This window comes from Palaemon carinicauda, chromosome 31, assembly GCF_036898095.1.
Source record: "Palaemon carinicauda isolate YSFRI2023 chromosome 31, ASM3689809v2, whole genome shotgun sequence".
NCBI lineage: Eukaryota > Metazoa > Arthropoda > Malacostraca > Decapoda > Palaemonidae > Palaemon > Palaemon carinicauda.
Window position 1 is genome coordinate 33,270,564 of NC_090755.1, and position 12,307 is coordinate 33,282,870.

The 12,307-nt window shown below is 44.2% G+C and overlaps 2 protein-coding genes across 2 annotated transcripts; one reads left to right on the forward strand and one right to left on the reverse strand.

The window, feature by feature from the left end:
- Positions 1-5,702: 5,702 nt before the first annotated feature.
- LOC137624391 (uncharacterized) lies at positions 5,703-8,200 on the reverse strand. The gene is made up of 2 exons (XM_068355124.1): positions 7,697-8,200; positions 5,703-6,469 (listed from the first exon to the last, which is right to left on the reverse strand). Exons 1-2 carry the CDS (start codon positions 8,183-8,185, stop codon positions 6,059-6,061), a joined length of 900 nt encoding a protein of 299 aa, XP_068211225.1. The 5' UTR covers positions 8,186-8,200; the 3' UTR covers positions 5,703-6,058.
- Positions 6,681-7,514, forward strand: LOC137625062 (uncharacterized). Its single transcript, XM_068355993.1, has one exon. It carries the CDS (start codon positions 6,681-6,683, stop codon positions 7,512-7,514), a length of 834 nt encoding a protein of 277 aa, XP_068212094.1.
- Positions 8,201-12,307: the final 4,107 nt, after the last annotated feature.

A 12,307-nucleotide genomic window follows, 5' to 3' on the forward strand; every position in this document is an offset into this window, starting at 1 on the left:
TCTCGAGTAAACTTCCCTTACAAATGGGAACTTCTGTCAACATAAATGTCTGCCGTATCTGTTCTTTTTTTCTTTTCTTGATGAAGGAACCTATTGACTCAAACCCTACAGAGAGTAGGGCGTGCTGCAAAAACAAATGTTGTTAAGACAGTTGGTAGGACCAAACAAAAATATATACATACCCCTTACATTATACTTGCAAAACATTTAAACCTATTTAAGAAAAATTGAAATCTTTACAGTGAATAAAATGTTATAGTACAGTACTGGGGCAGAATATCAGACATTATGACAAAAGGGAATTGATAATGAGAGTTACTGTAAAACATATATAACCCAAGCTTGTTATATGTGGAAATGGTTTGTATTTTTCCCAACTATTATTAATTTTTTCCACAGCGTGTCGGAGGCTGCCGTCTTCCATCGGCATACCGCCGACGTTCCACACCTTATATTTACCTAGCGACAGCCGCCCGACTGCCGAAGTCTGCCGCCCACATGCCGGTAATCGAGGTATCCACCCTTTATATTTATATATCTTATGAATTGAACTAAGGTTCACCATGCTGCCAGTCTCTGGCTGCCGGACCCCGCCGCCTCTGCCGGCGATCCGCCGCTGTGCCGGCTGTCGCCAATGTGGTATTGTCCATCTTCGTTGCTCAGTGTGTCTTCCTTGATGTTTTCCACCCTGCAGGACCGGCCTCCGGCGTGCCGTTGGTCTGCCGGAGCCCCCTAATGAGGCGCTAAGGGACATGTATCCCTTTCCTGGCTGCCGGCAACATGCCAGCAGTCAATATGATGCAGCCAGATAGCCTGGCCACCTCCATATAGGTATTGTTATACCAACTAATATAGTGGCTATGCTGTTTGATTGCACATTACAACATTTCCAGCATATTCTGTGCATCTCAGTGCAGTCGATTGTCGGAACCTACATTTTCTAAGGGGTTTATCCTATTTTCCCCTCTCCCCCAAGGCTCTGAGTGGTCTCAGATCCTTGTACACTCTGCGGACAATTCATTTCTAAGAAGCCTAGCTTGGCTAATCCATACGGATTTCCCTCATTTGAGACCCTCAGGTCCTAAGGAATTGTCTACGGATAAGATTACGGTAACCGGCTGGGCGGGATTCACAAGTATGTGTCTATCTACTTCCCTTCCTGCTCATCAATCTTGAACATTAATATGGTTTTAGATTAAGTTATTCTTAAGTCTAGAGTAATGTAAGTCATTCTTATGCCTTCCATGTACTCATGACCTCTTTCTTTTACAGGAGGAGTATATGAAGTGTGAAAGCAACTTCTGTGGAGTTAAGCGCCCGGACTTCTACGGGCACAAGGCGTGCCGGACCCACGCCCCCTGCGCCGCCAAGAAAGGCGACCTTAAATTCTGGGACCCACAGAACTGTTCAGTCTGCAAGTGTCTTCTTGACGAGGCGTTCAACGATCCTCCTACCACGGAGGTAAGGGACATCGTTAGAGAGAAGTTACGCAAATGGGTGCGTGGCTTCCAAAAGAACGTCACTGGACCTTATCTTCCCAATGAAGATTTCAGGGCTTTGCTTTTTCCGAAAGCATCCAAGGACTCGGTGGTCCCTCCAGAACAAATTCCCACCGTCCAAATAGTGGTCGAACCCGACATCGTCATGGCACAGTCCATGCGCGAGTGCCATCTTGATTCCGACAACGTGGAACGTATGTCGGAGGTGTCTGAAGAGACGGAGAAGAACCTCATGGGCGAGGAGCTCGACTATGAGGAAGATCAGGTGGAATACCCTGACTCGGAGAACGAGGTCGCTCCTGCTCCCCCCAGCAACTCCAGCGACGTTCGAGGAACCTGTTCCTTCGACTTCTGCCACCACGGACCCTCTTCCATCGGCCACTCAAGAGGTCTTCAGAATGCTTGAAGCCCTCATGGACAAGAAGCTGCGTGAGACCCAGGAACAATTCCGGACGACTCTCGTCGGCTTCAAACAACCGAAGAAGATTTCGGTTAAGGACCTCCCCACCTGCTCGGAAGCCAACCCTTGGAGATACGCCGAGCATAAGCCAATCACTACTGGCAAAATCTTCCTTAGTGAAAGGGTTGGCTCTATTCTTCTGGAAGAAGTGGAGTTCTTCCCGAACTTCGAGGCTTATCCGGACTGTTACGTCCGGCTCAGGTCCAAACCAGCCTCAAAAGAAGAGACCGAACCAAAATAAGTGATAGTGTTCGATCTCGCGAAGGCCCAAGCTATGCTAGCTCAGGCAGTGAAGAGTCGGGGTTTCACAAACTCCAAGATGCCACCGCTGAGCAAGAAGCATCCAACCTTTGTTTCTCCAGCTACTGTGACCTTCCCCTTCATTGAAAAGGCCTTCCAAGCGGTCATGAAGGCTGTGGAGGAGGGGAAGCCTTGCCCTGCACTGGAGGAGTGCAGACCCTTCTCCCTCACTCTTCCCCCCGATGACAGGTACTGGAAAGACGTCCAGCTGACTTTCACGGTGGTTAAGCTAGAACCTGATGTGGCTGGTCGTCAGTTCAACGAGGACCTCCCACGACTGAATGATCATCTCCTTCGTAGGGAACAGGATACTAAGGAGAGACTCGCCGCTTCGCTGTCACATCAGGTACAGCTAGAACTCATGGCCGGGGACACCAGAGTCCCGGACTTTTACATGGTCCTTGCTAAAGCTAGTCATACACGATAGAGACTGGCACGGCGGGCCGTCACAGCGGTACTGGCCCTCCGCGCCAGACCCCTAAGGATTGCCCATACACGATGGAGACAGGATTTCAAGAGGACAACATGCTCTGCCATCTCTGGGAGTTACCACATTCTTCATTATCTGCCCATCGGTCTATGAGAAGATTACTCAGTGTTCAAGCGGTCTTGATTGTAAGGTGACATATCATTCGCAATATGGCTTTTTTTTTTAAATAAAAGAAAGATGATTGCTGTAATCATAGCTCTCTTGGATCAAGAGGACAATAACTATGAAATGTGTGGCAAAAATCGCAGAAGACAATGGTCAAAAGAATGGCTAAGAAAGAGAGAGTAATTTTCTCATATGATGTTACTGAATGAGTTAAAGGAAAATAACCCAGATGATTATAGAAATTATTTGAGAATGACCAACGAAGCCTTCACATACCTCTTATCCCTTGTTTCGACAAAGATTACAAAAGAAGACACAGTAATGAGACAGGCTATTTCTGCAGAAGAAAGGTTGATTTCAACATTGAGGTTTTTAGCAACGGGACGGTCACTGGAGGATCTCAAATTTTCAACTGGAATTTCTGCCCAAGCTTTAGGAAAAATCATACCTGAAACTTGTCAAGCAATATATGACAGCTTACGTGATGAATATTTGAAGGTAAGTAAAATATCATGCCTTTTTAGTACTTTATTTGATAAGTCATTTCCACATATGCAATTTACTCATCTATTTGAATTAAGTACAAATTAAAAAAATTAACTTGCCTATTTTGAAATTGTTTGAAAATTAAAATGAAAAACTAAAAGCCTGTGTTTTTCTTTAGTTGGCTACCTAATAAAAATCAAATTTATGTAGGCTATTTCAAAACCGGGGGTAAAAAGTAAATATCAGGAAAGGTTGAAAATGGCATATGACGAGGTGAGAGTAAGAGAAACTGGTAATTTAGAGGAGGAGTGGAAGTTAGCAAAAGAAAATTTTGTTGGGATTGCAAGTGATGTATGTGGCAAGAAGGTTGTTGGAGGCAGCATGAGGAAGGGCAGTGAATGGTGGAATGAAGGAGTGAAGGTAAAAGTGGAAGAGAAAAAGAGGGCTTTTGAAGAATGGCTGCAGAGTAATAGTATAGAGAAGTATGAAAAATATAGAGAGCAAAAGGTGGAAGTAAAGCGCAAGGTACGTGAGGCAAAGAGGGCAGCTGACCTGAGGTGGGGTCAGGGACTGGGTCAGTCATATGAAGAGAATAAGAAGAAGTTTTGGAAAGAAGTGAAGAGAGTAAGGAAGGCCGGCGCAAGAATTGAAGAGACAGTGAAAGATGGAAATGGAAGGTTGTTAAAAGGAGAGGAGGCAAGGAAAAGGTGGGCGGAATATTTTGAAAGTTTGCTGAATGTTGAGGATGATAGGGAGGCAGATATAATTGCGGTTCCAGGTGTTGAGGTGCCAGTGATGGGAGATGAGAATGAGAGAGAGATTACAATAGAGGAAGTGAGGAGAGCACTAGATGAAACGAGAGTAGGAAAAGCATCGGGTATGGATGGTGTGAAAGCTGAGATGTTGAAGGAAGGGGGTGTGACTGTACTTGAATGGTTGGTGAGATTGTTTAATGTGTGTTTTGTGTTGTCAATGGTACCAGTAGATTGGGTCTGTGCATGTATTGTACCACTATATAAGGGTAAGGGAGATGTGCATGAGTGTTGTAATTCAAGAGGTATTAGTTTGTTGAGTGTAGTTGGAAAAGTGTATGGTAGAATACTGATTAATAGGATTAAGGATAAAACAGAGAATGCAATCTTGGAAGTACAGGGTGGTTTTAGAAGAGGTAGGGGTTGTATGAATCAGATTTTTACAGTTAGGCAGATATGCGAGAAATATTTAGCAAAAGGTAAGGAGGTGTATGTTGCGTTTATGGATCTGGAGAAAGCATATGATAGAGTTGATAGGGAAGCAATGTGGAATGTGATGAGGTTATATGGAGTTGGTGGAAGGTTGTTGCAAGCAGTGAAAAGTTTCTACACAGGTAGTAAAGCATGTGTTAGAATAGGAAATGAGGTGAGCGATTGGTTTCCGGTGAGAGTGGGGCTGAGACAGGGATGTGTGATGTCGCCGTGGTTGTTTAACTTGTATGTTGATGGAGTGGTGAGAGAGGTGAATGCTCGAGTGCTTGGACGAGGATTAAAACTGGTAGGCGAGAATGATCATGAATGGGAGGTAAATCAGTTGTTGTTTGCGGATGATACTGTACTGGTTGCAGACACAGAAGAGAAGCTTGACCGACTAGTGACAGAATTTGGAAGGGTGTGTGAGAGAAGGAAGTTGAGAGTTAATGTGGGTAAGAGTAAGGTTATGAGATGTACGAGAAGGGAAGGTGGTGCAAGGTTGAATGTCATGTTGAATGGAGAGTTACTTGAGGAGGTGGATCAGTTTAAGTACTTGGGGTCTGTTGTTGCAGCAAATGGTGGAGTGGAAGCAGATGTACGTCAGAGAGTGAATGAAGGTTGCAAAGTGTTGGGGGCAGTTAAGGGAGTAGTAAAAAATAGAGGATTGGGCATGAATGTAAAGAGAGTTCTATATGAGAAAGTGATTGTACCAACTGTGATGTATGGATCGGAGTTGTGGGGAATGAAAGTGATGGAGAGACAGAAATTGAATGTGTTTGAGATGAAGTGTCTGAGGAGTATGGCTGGTGTATCTCGAGTAGATAGGGTTAGGAACGAAGTGGTGAGGGTGAGAACGGGTGTAAGAAATGAGTTAGCGGCTAGAGTGGATATGAATGTGTTGAGGTGGTTTGGCCATGTTGAGAGAATGGAAAATGGCTGTCTGCTAAAGAAGGTGATGAATGCAAGAGTTGATGGGAGAAGTACAAGAGGAAGGCCAAGGTTTGGGTGGATGGATGGTGTGAAGAAAGCTCTGGGTGATAGGAGGATAGATGTGAGAGAGGCAAGAGAGCGTGCTAGAAATAGGAATGAATGGCGAGCGATTGTGACGCAGTTCCGGTAGGCCCTGCTGCTTCCTCCGGTGCCTTAGATGACCGCGGAGGTAGCAGCAGTAGGGGACTCAGCAGTATGAAGCTTCATCTGTGGTGGAAATGTGGGAGGTTGGGCTGTGGCACCCTAGCAGTACCAGCTGAACTCGGCTGAGTCCCTGGTTAGGCTGGAGGAACGTAGAGAGTAGAGGTCCCCTTTTTTTGTTTTGTTTCTTGTTGTTGTCGGCTACCCCCCAAAATTGGGGGAAGTGCCTTTGGTATATGTATGTATTTCAAATTTATGATAAAAAAAAATATGGGCTAGCCTATTTGATAAATATAATGAAAAGTTATAAGGGCTCTTTTCAAACTGTTTGAAAATTATAATGAAAAATAATAGGGCCGGTTTACTTCTTCACCACTGAACGAAGGGATATCAGAATCATTTTATTTACATAGGTTTCTCGTAGATTTTCATTTAGAATGGGGGAGTATGATCTTGATGATGAGGCTGTACTTGTATTCAGTGAGAAGTTGTATAATATTTCCAAGATTTGCTTTTCAGCCAACATATGTTGTTGGCCATTTAATTTTCTTAATTTTGAAGCAACGAGTCTGCCAAAAATATCAAAGTCATCCTCTTCCCTTTCGAGACATTTCTCAACTTTTTTCATGAGTGTTTCCCTTTGAAGGTTTCCACCATTCTTTCTCTTACGGGTTTCCTGAACAGATGACTTTAAAGAAGTAGGCCTATCATCTGCCGTAGATGGTTTCCTTGTTTGGTCCAGGACTGTTTCTAAATTTTCCTCATCACCATACTGAGAAAAATGAAAATCATACAATTAATTAATAAATATTAATACACATATTCACTGTATACCACACACTCATATATATATATATATATATATATATATATATATATATATATATATATATATATATATATATATATATCCTATTCTACTCATCGAAAATATACAAAAATTTGCTGTTTTTATGATTATATATTGAAATTTATTTACATAGATGAATTTTTCTGCCTTTCAGTTCCCAACAACGCGTGAAGAGTGGAAAAAAACTGCCGAGGACTTCGATCTGTTATGGAATTTTCCCAATTGTGGTGGAGCAGTTGACGGAAAACATGTTTCTATTGTACCTCCAGCAAACAGTGGATCTTATTATTTTAATTATAAAGGGTATTATAGTATTGTTTTAATGGCAATAGTCAATGCTAATTTAGAGTTTATAATGGTTGATGTAGGCAAAAATGGCCGGGTTTCAGATGGTGGAGTGTTGGATGAAACTCTTTTTCACCAAAAGTTATTGGAAGGGACTTTAAATTTGCTTGAAAATAACGAAACCAAACATGGGTTGAATTTTGTCTTCATTGGGGATGAAGCTTTTGGACTGCATGAGCACTTACTGAAACCTTTCCCCCAAAGAGATTTAAACTATGAGAAGAAGATTTATAATTACAGATTATCTCGTGCCAGACGAGTAGTGGAAAATGCTTTTGGTGTATTGTCTAATAGATTTCGAGTGTTTCATACCCCCATTGCATTGAAACCTGAGAAAATTGATCTTGTGGTATTGGCAAGCTGTGTACTTCATAATTTCTTACGGAGAAGTTGCAGGAAATCCTACACACCTCAAAACATGATTGACTTTGAAAACACTGAAAGTGGCATTTTGCAGGATGGAGATTGGCGAAAGGCCGACTATAATGCTACACACTTTGCAAACATTCAAGTAGCACGCCAACGAAATGCCTGCGATTCAGCTAAAGATGTTAGATTTTCATATGTTGAATATTTCAGTGGTAATGGTAAAGTTCCATGGCAAGACACAATGATACATTAAGAGAATGCTCTTGTTTTATATATATATATATATATATATATATATATATATATATATATATATATATATATATATATATATATATATATATATATATTGCTTTCATGTCAAAACTTTTTCTTATGTAATCACATTGCTAATAAAACTGTTAATTAAAGGAAATAAAGGCTATATTTACTTACTGGTTCATGAGAGTTTCCTTGATTTTCCTGCTGCGTTTGTTCATCTTGTAAGTTTGAAGTAGAATCCCTGGGAATTTCTTGATCTGCCGTGAAAAGTAACAAATCATAGTACCATAATTTGGGCACATATACCTCTTCTTCTCCTGCACCAGACCTCCTCGAGGTCCTGACTTTTCTAAGCTCTTTTCGAAAAGATCCTCTGAATGAGGAAATTTTAGCTTTCACAAAATCTACGTCTGCGTTCTCATCAATTTTCTTGCAAACCTCTAATAACTCTTCATAGGCAGCCTGCTTTTTAGATTTATTAAAATAATCTTCACTTTTTACCTTCCATAAACACGGATGAAGTCTATAAAGTTCAATGAATTCAGTAACAAAATCTTGAGTTAAATATTTGGTTGCCTGCGACATACTTGATAAGTTGCAATGAGGACACTGCTTAAAACGATATGTATGGAGGCCAATCTTCGTCCTACGGGTGAATAACATTCAGTCTCAGGTATCATACTTGTTTCATTCTTGAGGGATGGTCAGGACTCTGGGAGGCTAATCTCTTCCCACACACGTTAGGGACTTGCGCGGCGAGTCAGCAAATTGCAACGGGACAGGACAGGATTTTCAACATGCTGAAAGGATGGCGAGCCAAGACAAGCCCGACGAGACTGGCTTTTTTCCCCCCATACACCATAAAGACTCGACCGATGCGGGACAATCCCCTTGAAATTGACGGGCCAGTCTCTATCGTGTATGGCCAGCTTAAGTCACACCTGGCGACTGTGACCAAGGATCTGTACAGTTTCGCTAGGGCTCGCAGAGCCTGTAGGGAATTCGTATTCGCCAGTGCAACGGTGAAACACGAACCCCGGAGACTGATTTCCTCAAATATCTGGGGTAAACATCTCTTCCCATCTACCTTGGTGAAAGAGATAGTGGACAAAGCTGCCACGGAGAATAGGAACCTTCTCCACAAGTGGGGCATGTCCCGAAAGAGGAAGTCCTCTCAGGACGATGGCCCTCAGCCTAAGAGGAAATCCTCAACACCCAGACCCCAGCAACGTCAACCAAGACGACAGTTTCCGGGTCCCGCTACTCCCCAAGTGGCTACGCAGCCACAACAGACCTTTCAATTGGTCCCCCAGCCGGTGGTGTCGCAGTCACCGGTCTTCACCCCTGCCTATGAGCAACACTCTACTACCTTTCGTCCCAGAGGTAGGGGCTCAGGCAGAGGCTCCGGCAGAGATTCTTCTCGCCGCCCCTCCAGAGGCAGAGGAAGAAGGGGAGCTAGCGGCCGAGGTGGCAAACCCTCGGGACACCAGAAGCAATGAAGTGCTTCCTGTGGGAGGAAGACTCCGCCAATTCCAGGATCGTTGGACCTTCGATCCTTGGGCACACAGCATCATCAAGAAAGGACTGGGCTGGAGCTGGACTCAACCACCCCCAGCCTTCCAGCAATTCTTCCAACAGTCAACCCCCCTCCTGGAAGAATATGTCCTGGAACTCTTAAACAAGAAGGTGATCAGGAGGGTAAAGTCAACCAGGTTCCAAGGGAGAGACTTTTGTGTTCCCAAGAAAGACTCACACAAACTCAGAGTCATTCTAGACTTGTCCCCTATCAACAAGTTCATTGCGAACAACAAATTCAAGATGCTGACTGCAACAAATAAGGACCCTTCTGCCTCACAGGGCCTACACGGTCTCCATAGACCTGGCGGATGCCTACTGGCACATTCCAATGAATCACTAAGCTTCCTCCTACCTAGGATTTCGACTCCAAAGGAAAAGTTACACCTTCAGGGCCATGCCCTTCGGGCTCAACATTGCTCCACGGATTTTCACCAAGCTGGCAGACGCAATCGTCCAACAGCTACGTCTTCAGGGCGTCCAAGTGATGGCCTACCTAGACAACTGGCTAGTCTGGTCGACATCACTCGAAGATTGTCCGAGAGCCTGCAACAAAGTCACCCAGTTCCTAGAGCATCTGGGCTTCAAGATAAACGCAAAAAAATCTCGCCTCTCTCCAGCTCAGAAGTTCCAATGGTTGGGAATCCATTGGGACCTTCAGTCACACCACCTTTCCATTCCACAGAAGAAAGGGAAGGAAATAGCAGGGTCTGTCAGAAGGCTTTTAAAATCCAAACGGATCTCAAGACGACAACAGGAACAAGTTCTCGGCTCTCTACAGTTCGCCTCTGTGACAAAACCAGTGCTTCGCGCACAGCTAAAGTATGCCGCGGGAGTCTGGAGACGATTCGCATCCATCGCTCGAAGAGACCTCAAGAGACGGCTTCCGAACAGACTTCGCTTACTTTTAAAGCCGTGGTCAGAAGCAAAGGCCCTGAAAAGGTCCATCCCTCTTCAACACCCGCCTCCGTCGATCAACATCCACACGGACGCTTCACTGGAGGGTTGGGGAGGTCACTCCCACCAACAGCAGGTTCAAGGAACATGGTCTCCCCTATTCAAGACGTTTCACATCAACATCTTGGAGGCCATGGCGGTTCTTCTCACCCTGAAGAAACTCTCCCCGCCTCCCTCGATCCACATCCGTCTGACTCTCGACAACTCGGTGGTAGTCAGATGTCTCAATTGTCAGGGCTCGAGATCGCCCCAGATAAATCAGGTGCTTCTCCCGATCTTTCGTTTGGCAGAAAGGAAGAAATGGCACCTGTCTGCAGTTCACCTAAAAGGATTCCGCAACGTGACCGCGGACAAGCCCAATTGAGTCGGAATGGTCTCTAGACGCAAGATCATTCTCCTTCATCTCTCACCAAGTCCCGGAACTTCAGATCAATCTCTTCGCAACGAGCGACAACAATCAACTTCCTCGATATGTGGCCCCGTACGAGGACCCCAAGGCGGAAGCGGTGGACGCCATGTCCCTGGATTGGAACAGATGGTCCAAGATATACCTGTTCCCTCCTCCCAACCTTCTGCTGAAAGTCCTATCCAAACTGAGAACCTTCAAAGGGACAGCGGCCCTAGTGGCCCCGGAGCAATTGGTATCCCCTGGTCCTGGAGCTGCAGCCCACGCTGATCCCCCTACCGGGCCCAGTCCTCTCTCAACAAGTACAGAAGTCGACTGTCTTCGCTTCATCACTGAAAGTCAGGGACCTTCATCTCATGATTTTCTCTCCTTAGCCGCAAAGAAAAGGTTTGGGATCTCGAAGAAAAAGCTTAGACTTCCTCGAGGAGTACAAGACAGAGTCTACCAGAAGGCAATACGAATCTTCCTGGAAAAAGTGGGTTTCCTTCGACAAGGCAAAAAATCCTACGGAAATCACCATCGATTTTTGCATGTCCTTCTTTATTCACCTTCATGGACAAGGCTTAGCGGCCAACACGATTTCCACTTGTAAATCGGCCTTGACTAGACCACTCCTATACGCCTTCCAGATTGATCTGTCCAGTGATATCTTCAATAAAATGCCATAGGCATGCGCTAGACTACGCCCAGCACCTCCACCAAAATCTATCTCCTGGTCCCTGCACAAGGTGCTCCATTTTGCCTCTAACCTGGACAACGACTCGTGCCCTCTGAAAGACTTGACTCAAAAAGTTATCTTCCTTTTTGCTCTCGCCTCGGGAGCCCGAGTCAGTGAAATAGTGGCATTATCAAGAGAAGAGGGTCATATCCTGTTCGCTGAGACAGGAGATCTTACCCTCTTCCCCGATCCGACGTTTCTCGCCAAGAATGAACTACCCACCAAGATATGGGGCCCTTGGAGAATCTGCCCCCTGAAGGAAGATGTCTCTCTATGCCCAGTGGAGAGTCTTAAGGTCTATCTTCGAAGAACTTCAGACTTCGGTGGAGGACAACTCTTCAAAGGAGAAACATCGGGTAGCGACCTGTCACTGAAACAACTAAGAGTGAAAATCACCTACTTCATTCGCAGAGTGAATCCTGACAGTACACCCGCAGGTCACGATCCTAGAAAAGTCGCTTCTTCTCTGAACTTCTTTCAGAGTATGGATTTTGAAAGCCTCAAGAGCTTTACAGGCTGGAAATCATCGCGCGTTTTCTTCAAGCACTACACAAAACAAGTGCACGAAGTGAAACATTTCGTGGTAGCTGCAGGTAGTGTTATGAAACCTGCTGCTTAAATCTGCATGGAACAGTGAGTTACTTGGGACTCTAACTCTACGGGTGCCTGTGTTGACCCTATCGTGATACATAGTGATTTAATGGACACTTAGTGTTTCTGATAGACTGTTCTTTACCAAGGTGAAATGTCATAGAATTTACATGAGTGCCACATGCCCTAGGGCATGGAGTGTTTTTCTTTGAACTTTAAAAGACTGGCGTTCCTCTGGAAACTTGTGTTTCTAAAAAGCAAACATTTCTTTTCAGACTCAAGATCACCGTCTTTCATTTCTATTTACATTATTCTTTATTACTGTAAATAAATTCTATAGTCATTATTGTAATTACTTCCATAATGATCTGCAATCTTAAAAATAAAATGTCTATTTTATTACCATGTGCGTCTCCTTTCGCTCGTATTCCTTATTAAGAAATATACGATTGTTATAGTTTCATTTACCCCTTTAATGATGATCTAAAAGAATAATATAAGTAATTATGTTATATACTCACTTATGCCTTGATAATAT

Coding starts and splice junctions, on each gene's coding strand:
- LOC137625062 (XM_068355993.1), top strand. CDS start 6,681: ATGAATTTTTCTGCCTTTCAGTTCCCAACAACGCGTGAAGAGTGGAAA.
- LOC137624391 (XM_068355124.1), bottom strand. CDS start 8,185: ATGTTATTCACCCGTAGGACGAAGATTGGCCTCCATACATATCGTTTT. Junction 6,470..7,696: donor AAGGAAACTCTCATGAACCA/GTAAGTAAATAT, acceptor CATTTTTCTCAG/TATGGTGATGAGGAAAATTT.